Genomic DNA, 17,585 nt, shown 5'->3' with positions numbered 1-17,585 from the left:
AGCTGGCGTGTGTGTGTGTGTGTGTGTGTGTGTGTGTAGGTGGGTGATGGGAAGGTGCTGGTAGGTAATTGAATGGCAGGTTAAGGGAGGTGATGGCAGCAGGTGGGAGGAGGGTGAGGTGAAAGTCCTTCGTCTGTGCTCCTGGTGACGAAGCTGACACATCAGGCGAACCTGACAATCTGTGAAGCAATGAATTAGTGCTTGCTCGATGCTCACTGAAAGAGAAAAACATCTCGAGACTTGCTTTACGAAGTGTACTTCCCGTGTTGAAAGACAGCGTCTGACACACACACACACACACACACACACACCAGCTGAGTTCCATATGACCGACCCAGGTAACACTATCCCTCTCCTGTGATGACCTTTTAACCAGTCCTGCTCCTGGTGACACTGACCAAATGGGGCATAAAATTACTCCACGTGATGTTACTAGTACACGTCTCTCTCTCTCTCTGAAAATTGGGTAACCTGGCCGAAGGAATCAGCTCGTGGCCGATTTCACTTAAATATTTCTTCTTTTCGCGGGGGTCTGTAACGTACGTCCAATGGTGACCATCCAGGGTGTGTGAGGTGAGGGCTTGCAGCCAGAACGGTAGCCAGTGCTTCCCACCCTACCAGTGTGGCGCTGGTCGGCCCACTTGCACGGATCGTCCCACACACCCCCATCCTGAGACACAGCAACGCATCCATCCTGGTCGTCAACCCCTGGCGCGTTAATAGTGTGTGGAGCAAGTGTAGTGAACACAGTTACTGATGAATCATACGACTGTGAAAGTCAGTCTTGCCCGCGGTAGAGCTTTGGACTTCAGATTCACAGTTGAGAAGAAAACATTCCTTACAATGTTCTCCTCAACTCCAGCCCTAAATGGTGGAAAAGAACACAGTATTTGACATTTGTAAGAAGGCAATATCAACCTTCTCTCTGCCTCTCTGGCAGAAGCTACGAAGGTGCTGACATGGAACTTTTGACAAATGTGTATCAATCACACAGTGATACATATGGATCACGTGTTCTTAATTGAGGCGTTGGTCATTCCAGTGATGAGTATCGAATATCGAGAGAATATTGTACTGCATATGAAGTCAGACACCAAAGATTCTAAGACCACAATCTTCACTGCTGAACTGAACTTACGTCCGCCACGCCTGGAATGAAGCCCCACGTGATGACGAGACGTATACATCAGTTACGCATCTATCCGTCCAGGACGCAGACGTCCAGCTAATACTGGGTTGTCGTGTGTTGTGGGACACCATGAGGAGCTGAGGGCAAGCCACTCGCCACACAGCCCAGCGGAGGAAGTCTTAGACGTGTGTTGAAGTTACTACAACATCTGAGTGACGACCAGTATCGTTATAAAGACACTGTCCTTAACTCTCACCAGAGGGTCACCATCTTGCAGGTAGTAATACATACAAATCGTCCACCACCTGCTGGCGAGGCGCGTTTACATCCCCTGCTCGCCGTATCCCGTTTTAGAGAGGTAGCGCCATTACAGAGGACTGGGCCACACCAAGAAACAAGAAAGAAAAAGAGGGGGGAAAAAAGTATAATCTTCGTTCGGTTCTTCTTCATCTCTTGTTACTTATAAAAAGTGACGTACAGGAAGGGAGGATTTCCAGTACGCGGATCCCCCCCCCCTCTCTCTCTCTTAGCAGCCTTCTGTGACACGCTTGATATACGTGAGTAGCACCTCACACACACACACACACACACACACGAGGAGGTGAATTCCAGGTTCCAGAGACCCCACACTCGATGAGGCATTAACCTCCTGAATGATAAGTACGTCCATATCAAGGACACACAACCCTAGTACGTCCATATCAAGGACACACAACTCTAGTACGTCCATATCAAGGACACACAACCCTAGTACGTCCATATCAAGGACACACAACCCTAGTACGTCTATATCATGGACACACAACCCTAGTACGTCCATATCATGGACACACAACCCTAGTACGTCCATATTAAGGACACACAACCCTAGTACGTCCATATTAAGGACACACAACCCTAGTACGTCCATATCAAGGACACACAACCCTAGTGGCATCTTGCCTTACGTACCCAGCGTGGGTGGGTGAGTGTGTGGGGGGGGGGGGACACTGGGATGGGTGTAGTTCCAAGGAAGAGGGAAAAGAGCAAATGTCATATCGATTTCAGGAGACAGGCAGGCAAACACCCACTTCCCCATCCCACACAGACGTATACTGCCCTGTCCCAGATGCACCCATCCTGCCGTTTTCTTCCACATGAATCACCTTCCCTCCTCCCTGCCTCCTCCCTCCCCAACGAACCTTTTCTTCCATCTCTCTATATAACCTCCGTCCCATATCCATCTACACCAATCCATACCACATCCCTACATGTTCAATCACTCATCTTACCCAAGTAATCACTCCTTCATTTCCATACGTACAATTCCTTACCCTCTACCCTCCCCCCCCCTACCCATATCCAATAACTAACCCCCTTCCATCCCCATACTCTCTAGCCCCCTGCCCTCCCCCACGGCCCCAATGCCTCCACACAATCACTCCTTCATCACACACACACACACACACACACACACACATAACCATTCCCCCCAGCCCATAAATCAACTCGCAGCTTCCCCACACCATCGCTTCCCATCCACCACACACCAGCTTCTCCATCTCCACATTCATCCATCTTCCTATCCTCCAAAATCGTTCACTGCCTCATCCATCACTCTCTCTCTCTCTCCCCATCTCATACAAACCCTCCCCATAACGTACATGAATCTCTCTCTCTCTCTCTCTCTCTCTCTCTCTCTCTCTCTCTCTCTCTCTCTCTCTCTCTCTCCCTCTTTCTCCTATACCCCACAAATCCATTGCTCCGTCCCACGTAAACACTCATTCACCCAGCCGCCACACGCCATCTCCCACACTCGTCATCTACCCTCAGTCTCGAGCACACCCTTAAGCCCAGGCCCCCTCTCCTCCTGCAGGCAGCGAGGCTGGGGAGGACACCCACACAGCAGAAGCTCCTCAGGACGCTATGGCCAGGGCCTCAAATATCACCTTGTGTCTTGTACATGTTAGATGGCCTTTACACGAGGCAGACACACACACACAGGCCGGGGGTGGGTCTCTGCCTCGGGCGGTGGAAGTTCAAGGACCTTATCGAGCTGGGGGAAGCAAGGAGGGACTGGTAGATGTGGGGAATATAGGGAAGAGTGGTGTATGAGGAGGTGGTCTATTGGGGAAAGGATTGTGTGAGGAGGGTCGGGGAGGAGGAAGTAGAACTGGCATGAGGAGGAGCTGTGTTGAGGAGGTAAGCCTGGGGAGGAGGGGCAGATGATACACAAGAGAGGTCGCCACGTGCAAATGTGTGGGAGGAAGGGAAGACATGACAGAACACAGACACACAAGACTGAACAGGCACACACAAGACAAGAACAGACACACACACACACACACACACACACACATACACACACACACACATACACACAAGAACAGATACAAGACACAACACACACAGACAAGACAGAACACACAAAGACAGAACACACATACAGACAAGAACAGACAAAGTCATTCAGCGTGTGGGAGGATGACCTGCTAAGTTCATCCACCTGCGGGAGGATGACCTGCTGCGTTCATCCACCTCAGGTTGACCTGCTGTGTTCATCCACCTGCTGGAGGATGACCTGCTGGGTTCATCCACCCCAGGTTGACCTGCGCCTGGTCATCTTCATCGTCTTGATGAGTGACACACACGCATGTTACCGGACCTGGCGAGGACCGTCGCTCTCCCACACCGCCCCGTGGTGATTCAGGGTGGGGGGGGGTGATTCAGGGTGGGGAGGTGGTGATTCAGAGTGGGTGGCGGTGATTCAGGGTGGGGGGGGCGGTGATTCAGGGCGGAGGGTGGTGCTTCAGGGTGGGGGGGCGGTGATTCAGGGTGGGGGGCGGTGCTTCAGGGTGGGGGGGGCGGTGATTCAGGGTGGGGGGCGGTGCTTCAGGGTGGGGGGGGCGGTGATTCAGGGTGGGGGGGGCGGTGATTCAGGGTGGGGGCGGTGATTCAGGGCGGAGGGTGGTGCTTCAGGGTGGGGGGCGGTGATTCAGGGTGGGGGGCGGTGATTCAGGGTGGGGGCGGTGATTCAGGGCGGAGGGTGGTGCTTCAGGGTGGGGGGCGGTGATTCAGGGTGGGGGGCGGTGCTTCAGGGTGGGGGGGGCGGTGATTCAGGGTGGGGGGCGGTGCTTCAGGGTGGGGGGGGCGGTGATTCAGGGTGGGGAGGTGGTGATTCAGGGTGGGGGGCGGTGATTCAGGGTGGGGTGGCGGTGATTCAGGGTGGGGGGGGCGGTGATTCAGGGTGGGGAGGTGGTGATTCAGGGTGGGGGGCGGTGATTCAGGGTGGGGTGGCGGTGATTCAGGGTGGGGGCGGTGATTCAGGGTGGGGGGCGGTGATTCAGGGTGGGGGGCGGTGCTTCAGGGGTGATTCAGGGTGGTGGGGGCGGTGATTCAGGGTGGTGGGGGCGGTGATTCAGGGTGGGGGGGCGGTGATTCAGGGTGGGGGGGTGGTGATTCAGGGTGGGGGGCGGTGATTCAGGGTGGGGGGCGGTGATTCAGGGTGGGGGGGTGGTGATTCAGGGTGGGGGGCGGTGATTCAGGGTGGGGGGCGGTGATTCAGGGTGGGGGGGTGGTGATTCAGGGTGGGGGGGCGGTGATTCAGGGTGGGGGGGCGGTGATTCAGGGTGGGGGCGGTGATTCAGGGTGGTGGGGGCGGTGATTCAGGGTGGGGGGGCGGTGATTCAGGGTGGGGGGCGGTGATTCAGGGTAGGGGACGGTGATTCAGGGTGGGGGGGCGGTGATTCAGGGTGGGGGGGGCGGTGATTCAGGGTGGGGGGCGGTGATTCAGGGTGGTGGGGGCGGTGATTCAGGGTGGGGGCGGTGATTCAGGGTGGGGGGGCGGTGATTCAGGGTGGGGGGCGGTGATTCAGGGTGGGGGGGGCGGTGATTCAGGGTGGGGGCGGTGATTCAGGGTGGTGGGGGCGGTGATTCAGGGCGGAGGGTGGTGCTTCAGGGTGGGGTGGCGGTGATTCAGGGTGGGGGGGCGGTGATTCAGGGTGGTGGGTTGTGCTTCAGGGTGGGGGCGGTGATTCACGGTGGGTGGCGAGGCGGTGATTCAGGGTGGGGGGCGGTGCTTCAGGGTGGGGGGGGCGGTGATTCAGGTTGGGGAGGTGGTGATTCAGGGTGGGGGGCGGTGATTCAGGGTGGGGTGGCGGTGATTCAGGGTGGGGGGGCGGTGATTCAGGGTGGGGTGGCGGTGATTCAGGTGGGTGGCGGTGATTCAGGGTGGGGGGGGCGGTGATTCAGGGTGGGGGGGGCGGTGATTCAGGGTGGGGGGCAGTGATTCAGGGTGGGGGGCGGTGATTCAGGGTGGGGGGGGGCGGTGATTCAGGGTGGGGGGGCGGGGATTCAGGGTGGGGGGGCGGGGATTCAGGGTGGGGAGGTGGTGATTCAGGGTGGGTGGCGGTGATTCAGGGTGGGGGGCGGTGATTCAGGGTGGGGTGGCGGTGATTCAGGGTGGGGAGGTGGTGATTCAGGGTGGGTGGCGGTGATTCAGGGTGGGGGGCGGTGATTCAGGGTGGGGGGCGGTGATTCAGGGTGGGGTGGCGGTGATTCAGGGTGGGGAGGTGGTGATTCAGGGTGGGTGGCGGTGATTCAGGGTGGGGGGCAGTGATTCAGGGTGGGGTGGCGGTGATTCAGGGTGGGGAGGTGGTGATTCAGGGTGGGTGGCGGTGATTCAGGGTGGGGGGCGGTGATTCAGGGTGGGGGGCGGTGATTCAGGGTGGGGTGGCGGTGATTCAGGGTGGGTCTGCCAGGATGGGGACGTCTGCTCCACAAGGCCTTTGTATGTTCCGTCAGTCTCCACTGCACCACACAGTGATGCATGGAGAGGGGAGGGAAGGATGGGGTGGGGCAGCCCATCCAGCTGTGCGTACTGGGAGAGAGAGAGAGAGAGAGAGAGAGAGAGAGAGAGAGAGAGAGAGAGAGAGAGAGAGAGAGAGAGAGAGAGAGAGAGAGAGAGAGAGAGAGAGAGAGAGCCAGCCAGCCAGCAAGTCTCCCTGTTGCCATACACGACTCCTGAACCATGTCGCAGCCAGCGTGGCATCTTGTTGATTAATGGTTAACACGAAATTACTAGATCCGTTCCAGGGACTGAGGATGCCGCCCATGAGGCCCCTCACTGTGTCGCCCAGGGACTGAGGATGCCGCCCATGAGGCCCCTCACTGTGTCGCCCAGGGACTGAGGATGCCGCCCATGAGACCCCTCACTGCGCCGCCCAGGGACTGAGGATGCCGCCCATGAGACCCCTCACTGTGCCGCCCAGGGACTGAGGATGCCGCCCATAGGAAGAGCGTATCGTCCGCCTCTGACCCAAGACTTCGATCACTTCTAAGATCTTCAGGAACGGAACACAGAACAAACGAGACATCCCCTCCTCCTCCTCTGTTCTCAAGAACAGATGAACACTCAAGAACAGATTTCCCTTAACTGAACATGGTAAAGAATCAAATCATTCTCTGATGGAACGAATCACAATTGAAGCATAAGATTCTAATCGGTAAAAGATGACTTAAAAAATATATAAGAAGACAGTACCAGTGTATGTTAAGGGTAGGACACCATTATGGGTTGGAGAGGAGGAAAGAAAAACTGCAAAAATTGTGGAGTGTGGGAAGGGTAGGTAGTTTGGAGGTGGACAACTAGATCCCCCCCCCCACTTACCTCCAGACTCACAAACAATGTACGTCCACGCTCGCCCACCAACCTGCCACGTTATTCATATCATTCTTGCTATTAAATACATACCGCTATGTTCTTTCAGTATTCTTACCCCTGGTTTTTCAGTTCCTTCGTCAATATCTTAATTCTATATGTCTCATTTTCTTCGGTCACGACCGACTTGTTCTATCATCATACTTTCTTCTTTTCCTTCGTAATCTTCCATCTTTCTTTCATCATCTTTTTCTTCTTCTTTACAAGATTATTCGCTTTTATTTTCTTTCACCGTTTCCTCCCTCTGCCGTGCGCGCGACCTCGAACCCTTCGTCAGCAGAGTGTCTGCCCAGACCCTCTTCATAATCTTCACCTCTACCCGTGCACCTCCGTCAGATCAAAGCCTTATAATGGGCACAGAACAAATCAGCCTCCTCCTCCTCCTCCCCATGACTCGCCCTCCGACGAGGAGCATTTCCCCCACACCCACAAGTTCCCTCGACAAGGAGGAGGGGGGTTGGAAGAAAAAAATAATCTTGCCTAATCCTTGGGAATCGTGGATCCTAAGGGAGGCGCGGAGGGGGTTCGGGAGGGCGTAATCCCTCTCGCCCAGGGAGTTGGATCCCCTACACGATGGACGCCTGACACTGTATGCTTTTGGATATGCCTACGTGGGCTGCGGGAGGAAGGGGCTGTGTGGGTGGTGATGTTGAGGGAGGAGGAGTGGTTGTGTGGCACTGTGGCCTGTCATGGTGGAGGGGAGTCAGGAACAGGAGGTCGGGGGGCGTGACGAACATAGGTCTGGTGCCAGGTGGGAGGGAGGTCAGTGCTACACCTTTTCTCCCACTTGGTCAACACCGAGTTAGAATTTCCAGATGGCACTGAGGCCACACTGAACCATCTCTATGTCCTTATATATGATTCTATATCATTCCTTTAGGAAACAGTCTTTACCACTGCATCAATATATACATTTGTCTTTCTATCTGTCTATCTATATATATAGAACCTTCCTTATTTCAACGATCGACCACAAGCACAGGTTCCCACATCTGCCTCAGACGTGATGGTGGGGTAAGAAGGGGATGACAGACGCTCCTGGTGGAGAGGTTGTGGGAGGTGGGGGTAAAGACAAGGAGGTGAAGTGTTCCTCAATCTGGACGTGGAGGGAAAGAAGCAGACGTAGAGTTGGTCAACCGTCAAGTTACCAACTTTCTCTCACAAAGGTCTGTTGGGTTACCTGGGGGAGAGAGAGAGAGAGAGAGAGAGAGAGAGAGAGAGAGAGAGAGAGAGAGAGAGAGAGAGAGAGAGAGAGAGAGAGAGAGGTCTGTCGGGGCTATCGCGATGGAGAGACCCCTTCAGGGGACAGTAGAGATGGAGGGGGGTCTTTTGGGGGCACTGGAGATGGAGTGGTCTGTCAGGTCACACGAGATGGAGTGGCCTGTCTGCTCACTCGGGACGTAGAGGTCTGTTGGATCACTCGGGGATGGAGTGGCCTGTCGGGTTAATCGGGATCGAGTCTAGCTTGTGGGAGGACTGACATTAAGGCCTGGTCGCCTCCGCCCCCCCAAAAAGGTCTTCATTCACCTTTTCCTCAGATCTCGTTTTCTAACCGATGTACGAGATGGGTAGCTTTTTCTCTCTCCGTCGCGTTACACTTTAAAAACTCGAAGAGATAAAGTATCTTACCTTAAAAAAAAAGATATGGACGAGAATTATCAACGTTTCACTTTAAAAACTCGAAGAGATAAAGTATCTTACCTTAAAAAAAAAATATGGACGAAGAATTATCAACGTTTCAGATAAGCTTTCTTGGCGCGTCTATTGTGTCATATTGATAATCGACCACAGATTGGTCATTGGCAGAAGACTCATCATCGTATGTCAAATAAGACATAATTCTAGTGGGCAGGAAAAACCCATGATGACAACATAGTCACTGTACAGACCCCATGCTAGCCGCATCCATGGCTCTCCTTCTCATGGCGCGGTGGAATACTCCGTTTGATTCGTCCTCAAGCGCGTCTACATGATCCCACTATGGATGGCTCTAAAAGATATCTTAAAAGTCACGTTGACGTGTTGCCGTCTGGAAACTGTGGAGATTAAGAAGCCATCGCCACACTTCACTATATCACAGACGAGGTCCTCAGTCTGACACTACGAGAACCCAGCAACGCTTGCCTCGGGAGAGAGAGAGAGAGAGAGAGAGAGAGAGAGAGAGAGAGAGAGAGAGAGATCGGAGACTTACGAAGGCCTTTTATCCTGGCAGTTCCTCTCCCTCCTTCTCTTCCCTCCCGGAGGCACAAAAGCTGTTCAAATCATCGCTGCTTGACTTTCCGTCCTCCTCCTCCTCCTCCTCTGTTCACATAATGTTACGACGCCCACCAGACCAATACCATCAAAGGCGCATCACTCTTTGTTACTGGTGTTATGATGATAATGTCTCACACAGTAACATCAGCGGCTGATCTCCTCGCTCTGTTACGGGTGTTGTAACGACCCCACACACACAGACACTGACAGACACACACACAAATTCACATACATTTTGCACATCTGCATAAGCATATACGTTCGTACACACACACGTACACATACACACACACACACACACACACAGCATTGCTACGTGCAGACAAGTACGGGAGGCGTGTGTGTGTGTGTGTGTGTGTGTGTGTGTGTGTGTGTGTGGTGTGGGGGGGGGGGGGGGGGGGGGCGAGCGAGCTGGGGTACCAAGACCTCCGCTGACGAACTTCCCACATAGAAAACGGGCGGCCAGAAATGCCTCAATGGCACGGGCGGAGGAAGTCATCGAACTCGTTAGAAACTCGGCCAGCGACCCCGAGTACAGTGCCTCCCTCCCTCCTACCGCCTCCCCACCTCTCCATACCGTCTTACCACCCACTCACTCACTCCCCTCCTCCACCCTCACTCACTTCCTCCAGTCAGGTGGCCGCCACTCGCGAGCTGCTCCTCCTCGGCCCGAGTAAACTGGTGGACCTCCTCAGTGAAGGTCGACCCTTTGGCTTGTGTGTGAGGCACACAGTGTGACACCAACAACTTGTGACCTAGTTAGCGGGTTGAATTACGTGTCAGTGGCTATAAACCGTTGAAAATTCTATCCCTAACTACCACCCCCAGGTCGTGGAGGTGTTCTGTACCTCTTTCTCTTAAAGGCTCCTGCAGCCCGAGGCGGCGCTACCTACAGTAGTAGGGAAATGTAGTCTCCTTTGGAGTGAGGAGTTCTTCGATGAGACTTTACTCCCAGTTCCTCGGCCTCGCCGAAGCTGTATAATCAATATATATATATATATATATATATATATATATATATATATATATATATATATATAATATATATATATATATATATATATATATATATATATATATATATATATATATATATATATATAAATATATATATATATATATATATATATATATATATATATATATATATATATATATATATATCACATGATGCCCTCCAACACCAAGGATTCGAACCCGGCGCCATTTGCGTGATTGCTACGCCCTTCCCAGGCCACGTCCTCCCAGCCACACACACACGCTTCTCTCAGGCGGCCACGCCCACACAACCACCCATGGCATCTCCCTGGGGCAGCGTACCCACCGCTGGCTACGGCCGGCAAAGCACAACAGAGTCCTCACGCCGCCCATGACTCTCCTGCCGCCACGATCCATGACTCCTGCCGCTCACGATCCCCAGACGCCTACGACCCGTGACTCTCCTGCCGCCCACGACCCATGACTCTCCTCCCGCCCATGGTCCCCAGACGCCCACGACCCATAACTCTCCTGCCGCCCATGGTCCCCAGACGCCCACGACCCATGCATGACTCTCCCATATCATATCTCTCATCTCCCCACATTATGTCCCCTTCCTCTCTACTTCAAGTCTCCCTCTCCCCCATATAACGCTCTCCTTCTCCCCAACATCATGCGCGTCCTTTCTCCCCCATATCAACCCTCCCACCTCATTCCTTATCACCCCTCTCCCTTCTTTCTCCCCCATATCAACCCTCCCACCTAATTCCTTATCACCCTCTCCCTTCTTTCATATCGCGTCTCCAACTCTCCCTAGTGTGGAAGGAAAAGAGATGACACTTCACTCTCTCCTTTCTTCCTCCCTTCCTTCCTTCATCTTTCGTGCTAATTCATTCATTTTGGGTGCAATACCTTTGCCATCTTTTTGAATCTCATCTCCCTGAAATCATGGACGGTTCTTATCAAACCCATGTCTGATCAGGTCAGACAAACTGTCCAGACCTTTATATATATATATATATATATATATATATATATATATATATATATATATATATATCACAGGTTCTGGCAGCATTACCTGGTGCCTGGGTGTACCTGAAGGAGACTTGATGGTGAGGGCAAAGTTACCTTGTAACAACCACGATCCAGCAGGTGATCTGCGGGAAGTGGCCAATATCACCGGCAGCAAGGGGTCAAACTTGTGCTGTATCTTTTTACGTCTATCGACCTTAAGGAATGATGGCACGAGGGGTCAGTGATACACATTCTCGTTGAGGAAGACAATGCTGTGAGGAGGAAGAGCTATAGTGACACACACACACACACACACACACACACACACACACACACACACACACACACACACACACACAAAGGCCATGCATATCGAATAGTGCTCGTGTAAGAGTGAGTGAGGTGTGTATGAATGAAGATGGAATGCAGGCAATGAAAGAAGAAGATTTAAAAGAATGAGAGAAATGAAGGCAGATATTGTTGGAGTGATGGAGGCGAAACTATCTATGGAGCTAGGATACTGTTGAAGTGGTGGAGACGAAACTACCTAAGGAGATAAGATACTGTTGGAGTGGTGGAGACCAAACTTAGTAAACAGATCAGAAACTGTTGGAGTGGTGGAGACGAAACTTAGTAAACAGATCAGAAACTGTTGGAGTGGTGGAGACGAAACTTGGTAAACAGATCAGAAACTGTTGGAGTGGTGGAGACGAAACTTATTAAACAGATCAGAAACTGTTGGAGTGATGGAGACGAAACTTAGTAAAGAGATAAGAAACTGTTGAAGTGGAGGAGACGAAACTTAGTAAACAGATCAGAAACTGATGGAGTGGTGGAGACGAAACTTAGTAAACAGATCAGAAACTGTTGGAGTTAATGTCTTATCTAATCAGAGTGAGGGAGACGGAGGGCAAGGATGTTGTGGGCGACGGACGACTCCGTGAGGAAGTGAAGGATAAGGTTAACAATGTCCCCATCAGTGGAGGACACTATGACCCTAACACAAGTGGGGTGGGCTGGGGAGGAAGACTTGGATGGCACTGAAATGATCAGAAAAGACACGAGCTGGCCAATGAAGGGTCTTGATCCCTGTGAGATTTTCGCCGAAGCCTCCTACGTATAGACGCTCGAGGAATCTACAGAAACACTTGATGAGCTGCAAGAGATGTTTGAAACAAATCCTTGGAAGATGTAGTGCCTGGGGAATGGAAGAGAGAGAGAGAGAGAGAGAGAGAGAGAGAGAGAGAGAGAGAGAGAGAGAGAGAGAGAGAGAGAGTACATCGTGCCCATATCTAAGAAAGGAGATCGGGAAATAGCACTGAACTACAGACCAGCATGTCTGACGGGTGTGGTGTGTGAAACGTCGGAAAAGATAATCAGAAAGCCAAGTGGTGGTCACTTGAAAAGGCAAGATAGGTTCAGAAACAAAAGGTAATGTATCGTAAAACCTACAAGACCTCTGCGAGTCAGTGAGCTCTGTTGTGGACAAAGGAGAAGGACGAGTCAATTTGAGTGGTTTTGGATTGCAAGAAATAAGTCTGATTCAATTGCTACTGGGGAGGCTGGTAAAGAAGATGGTGTTCCTGGTAGTCATACGTAGAGACCTTTTGTGGATCCAAAATTGTATTAGTGGAAAGGAACAGAGGACACACACACATGTCAGAGGAACCTTTTTTAAATGGGTTAGGGTTATCAGCGGCGTGCCGCAGGGTTCAGTGCTGGGGCAGCTGATATTCTTCATCGATGCAAGTCATATACCCGAGGGACTATACTGATCCAACTACAAAAGGGACGTAGCACAACTTGGTCTGATACATGGTTGACGAAGTCCAACCCAAGTAAATGCAAAGAAATGAAACTGGGACACAGTGAGAGAAGGACCTTAGTATGACTATCATCTGGAAGGAGACAAGCCACATGCATGCGTTAGACACTTGTGGATCGGTTTGTTCCCATCCTGACGCCAGAGCACCACGACACCATCTTCCAAAAAAACCCACACACACTCCAGAACAATTAGAACAGTCACCGGTAGCCTTGCGACCACAGAAAGTCAACAGACGGCACAACGAAATGAAAACAGTTCAGAAATCCCAAAATAGTTCAAAGATCCCACTTTAACATGCTCGGCGCTCAGTTCTATGCAACAGCTTTAATCCCTTCCCACCCAAGCCACTTCAGAGCCCTCTACCAATCTCCACACAGATATAAAAAGCTCATCTAAGCCTCACACTTGAACCACCCACGCTCGCAGACTCCTTCAACCCCCAAGAGAACATCACATCAACAAAACACACTCCTACTGTAGCGATCCGATAAAGCGCCGAAGAACCGCTCCAGACCATCTGACCCAACCTCGAACTCAGGTCCAATCAGACATCTGAAACTACTTCCCCGAGTCATGGACGAGACACTTTTTCCGTCTTCCTGAGCACCAACCCATCATCTCCTCAACGAGGCAGACATCGCTTCATCATTTCACAAGATCCCTCACGCCCAAGATCAAACTTCCACACTGAACACCTCCGCCACAATTGCTCTGCGATTATCGTGTCAAAAATCAAATGTTATTGCACTTTCTGGACGTGGCTGATACACACACACACACACACACACACACACACACACACATATATATATATATATATATATATATATATATATATATATATATATATATATATATTGTCTTAAGTGTTCGCTATTTCCCGAGTGAGCGAGGTAACGTCAAGAACGGAAGATTAAGCCTTTGGGTAAAGAATCCTCACTTGGCTCCTTCCTTGATTCCTTCTTTTGGAAAGCGATACAGGAGAGGAGGATTTCCAACTCCCTCTTGCTCCCGACCCTCTCAGCTGGGCTGCTTAAGAGCCCTCCGCCCTGTCCCAGACTCGAACCCAGACCATATCCAAAACTCAATTGAGTGGCGTAATTTTTTTCCTTACGAAAGAACATATCCCGCGTTACGCTACGGGCTGCGTACATTGCAGCCGACCACAACACACATACGCCAAGACAATCATTGGAAAAAAGTGCAATTTTCATGGATATAGAGATGAAAAGGAGCTTCTACAGAAACAAAAAATTTCCCTAAATTCCAGATCGCCAGAAAATCAATTCATCTGACCCAAGACAAGGGTTCCCTCAGGGTAGGAGGCTGGGTCACGAGAGGTGAGGATGATTACAACCCTCTACCTTGCGCTCAATCCTCTCCTGACTCACAACCGAGAAAACTTTAAAACTTCTCAAAACTGCAGCGAAGAAAACGTCTGGCGGTCACAAGACGCGTGTGTGTGTGTGTGTGTGTGTGTGTGTGTGTGTGTGTGTGTGTGTGTGTGTGTCGATGATGTTGAAGGGGTGAGGGAGGAGACAGGGGTGGGGAGAATAGTGACCACTACACTCACAAACCTTAAGCTCCTTAGGGGAGCTTATGCCTCACCTTAACAGTCACCCACCCTGGTGACTCACAACACCCATGGACGACCCCCTGAGTCACCTTCTGTGACTCAGCGGTGAGGGAGAGGACTGTGGGCGAGATAACTCACCTGGCTTCTTGGCGGAGACCTTACATCTACCCTTGCTGCAGCGGTAGAGGCCACCGCAGGTGCAGTCTGAGTCCAATCGACAGTATGTCCTCCGGACCTCACTACAGGATCTCTGGAATAACAACAGACCGGCGCGTTAATGGTGAGTGTGGCTGTGAGGGGTGAGTGTGGCTGTGAGGGGTGAGTGTGGCAGTGAGGGGTGGGTGTGGCTGTGAGGGGTGAGTGTGGCTGTGAGGGGTGGGTGTGGCTGTGAGGGTGTGGTGTGGCTGTGAGGGGTGAGTGTGGCTGTGAGGGGTGAGTGTGGCTGTGAGGGGTGAGTGTGGCTGTGGGGGTGGGTGTGGCTGTGAGGGGTGGGTGTGGCTGTGAGGGGTGAGTGTGGCAGTGAGGGGTGAGTGTGGCTGTGAGGGGTGTTTTTTTTTTTTTTTTTTTTTTTTTTTTTTTTTTTTTTTTTTTTTTTTTTTTTTTTTTTTTTTTTTTTTTTTTTTTTTTTTTTTTTTTTTTTTTTTTTTTTTTTTTTTTTTTTTTTTTTTTTTTTTTTTTTTTTTTTTTTTTTTTTTTTTTTTTTTTTTTTTTTTTTTTTTTTTTTTTTTTTTTTTTTTTTTTTTTTTTTTTTTTTTTTTTTTTTTTTTTTTTTTTTTTTTTTTTTTTTTTTTTTTTTTTTTTTTTTTTTTTTTTTTTTTTTTTTTTTTTTTTTTTTTTTTTTTTTTTTTTTTTTTTTTTTTTTTTTTTTTTTTTTTTTTTTTTTTTTTTTTTTTTTTTTTTTTTTTTTTTTTTTTTTTTTTTTTTTTTTTTTTTTTTTTTTTTTTTTTTTTTTTTTTTTTTTTTTTTTTTTTTTTTTTTTTTTTTTTTTTTTTTTTTTTTTTTTTTTTTTTTTTTTTTTTTTTTATTTTTTAATTTTTTTTATTTTTGGTATTTTTTTCCTTATTTTTTTTTTTTTTTTTTTTTTTTTTTTTTGTTTTTCCTTGTTTTTGTTTTTTAATTTGGGGTTTGTTTTTTTTTTTTTTTGTTTTTTTTTTTGTTTAGTTATTTTTTTTTTTTTTTTTTTTTTTTTTTGTTTTTTTGTTTTTTTTTTTTTTTTTTTTTTTTTTTTCGGTCTTAGGTTTCAGATTATTTGGTTTTTTTTCGGGTTTTTTGTTTTTTTTTTTTTTTTTTTTTTATTATTTTTTTTTTTTTTTTTTTTTTTTTTTTTTTTTCTTTTTTATTTTGTTTTTTTTTTTTTTTTTTTTTTTTTTATTTTTTTTTTTTTTTTTGGTGTTTTTTTTTTTTTGTTTATTTTTTTTTGTGGTTGAGGTTTTTTGTGCCTTTGGTTTTAGGTGTTAAATGATTGCTTTTTGTTCTTTTTTGCTTTGAGTGTGGTTTGTGGGGGGTGAGTGTGGCGGGGGGGTGAGTGTGGCGTGATGGTGATTGTGTGTGTGGCTGTGAGGGGTGAGGGGTGGCTGTGGGGGGTGAGTGTGGCTGTGGGGGTTTTGAGTGTGGCGGAGTGGTGAGGGGGCTGTGAGGGGTGAGTGTGGCTGGAGGGGTGAGTGTGGCTGTGAGGGGTGAGTGTGGCGGGGTGGGGTGTGGTGGCTGTGAGGGGGGTGTGGTATTGGCTGGGGGGGTGGCAAAGGGAAATTAGCAGTAGGGTTCGATAAAAATATATATTATATATAATATATTTTTATATATATACACACAAACCAATGGGAAACATTGTCCTGGAAAGCGTTGGGGGGAAAGGGACGGGATGAATGCATCACTAATAAAAGTAAAGAAAGGATAAAAGGCTTATCATATCAATATATGTAAGAATCAAGCATCAGTATTACATGTTCTTCACCTTTATATACCCATTTAACCCAAATGCTGGAAAATTTCAGCCCAGGTGGACCATACCCCTTTTAAACACCTCAATGACCTAACCACACTAACACTTTGATAACCTAAACACACTTAACACTTTAATAACATAACCACACTTAACACCTCAAAAAGGGAAAAAAAAACAAAACACATTGTCGTTACTTACAAGCCTGCCTGTGTTATAAGTGTGCCTGTGTTATAAGTGTGCCTGTGTTACAAGTGTGCCGGTTAATGTGCCTGCTTATAAGTGTCCGGGACTTACAGGGGTCCGCAGTTTTTGCTTGAAGAGCTGGCATTCTTGTTTTTTTTTCCAGGTCATGTTAGAGATAACAGACACTTGACGACGTGTCTGGTTCCTTGAACAAAATTAACTACCAATACACAGGGTGTCTCATAAGCCTGGACGCACACAGACACAATGCATCATTTCCCTTGTTAGCAAAGACATATATATATATATATATATATATATATATATATATATATATATTTTTTTTTTTTTTTTTTTTATACTTTGTCGCTGTCTCCCGCGTTTGCGAGGTAGCGCAAGGAAACAGACGAAAGAAATGGCCCCCCCCCATACACATGTACATACACACGTCCACACACGCAAATATACATACCTACACAGCTTTCCATGGTTTACCCCAGACGCTTCACATGCCTTGCTTCAATCCACTGACAGCACGTCAACCCCTGTATACCACATGACTCCAATTCACTCTATTTCTTGCCCTCCTTTCACCCTCCTGCATGTTCAGGCCCCGATCACACAAAATCTTTTTCACTCCATCTTTCCACCTCCAATTTGGTCTCCCTCTTCTCCTCGTTCCCTCCACCTCCGACACATATATCCTCTTGGTCAATCTCTCCTCACTCATTCTCTCCATGTGCCCAAACCATTTCAAAACACCCTCTTCTGCTCTCTCAACCACGCTCTTTTTATTTCCACACATCTCTCTTACCCTTACGTTACTTACTCGATCAAACCACCTCACACCACGCATTGTCCTCAAACATCTCATTTCCAGCACATCCATCCTCCTGCGCACATCTCTATCCATAGCCCACGCCTCGCAACCATACAACATTGTTGGAACCACTATTCCCTCAAACATACCCATTT

General features: G+C 48.9%; 1 protein-coding gene across 6 annotated transcripts in view; it reads right to left on the bottom strand.

The window, feature by feature from the left end:
- The window catches only part of LOC139750751 (uncharacterized), a 266,162-nt gene that overhangs the window by 11,716 nt on the left and 236,861 nt on the right, over positions 1-17,585 (bottom strand). For all 6 annotated transcript variants that reach the window (XM_071665457.1, XM_071665460.1, XM_071665459.1 and 3 more), the window contains exon 3: positions 14,621-14,732. In XM_071665457.1, coding sequence (XP_071521558.1) covers positions 14,621-14,732 — 112 coding nt within the window. The remainder of the gene's footprint in view (positions 1-14,620; positions 14,733-17,585) is intronic.

This window comes from Panulirus ornatus, chromosome 10, assembly GCF_036320965.1.
Source record: "Panulirus ornatus isolate Po-2019 chromosome 10, ASM3632096v1, whole genome shotgun sequence".
NCBI lineage: Eukaryota > Metazoa > Arthropoda > Malacostraca > Decapoda > Palinuridae > Panulirus > Panulirus ornatus.
Note: the sequence above shows the minus strand (reverse complement) of the source record. Positions and strands in the feature narration are given on the sequence as shown.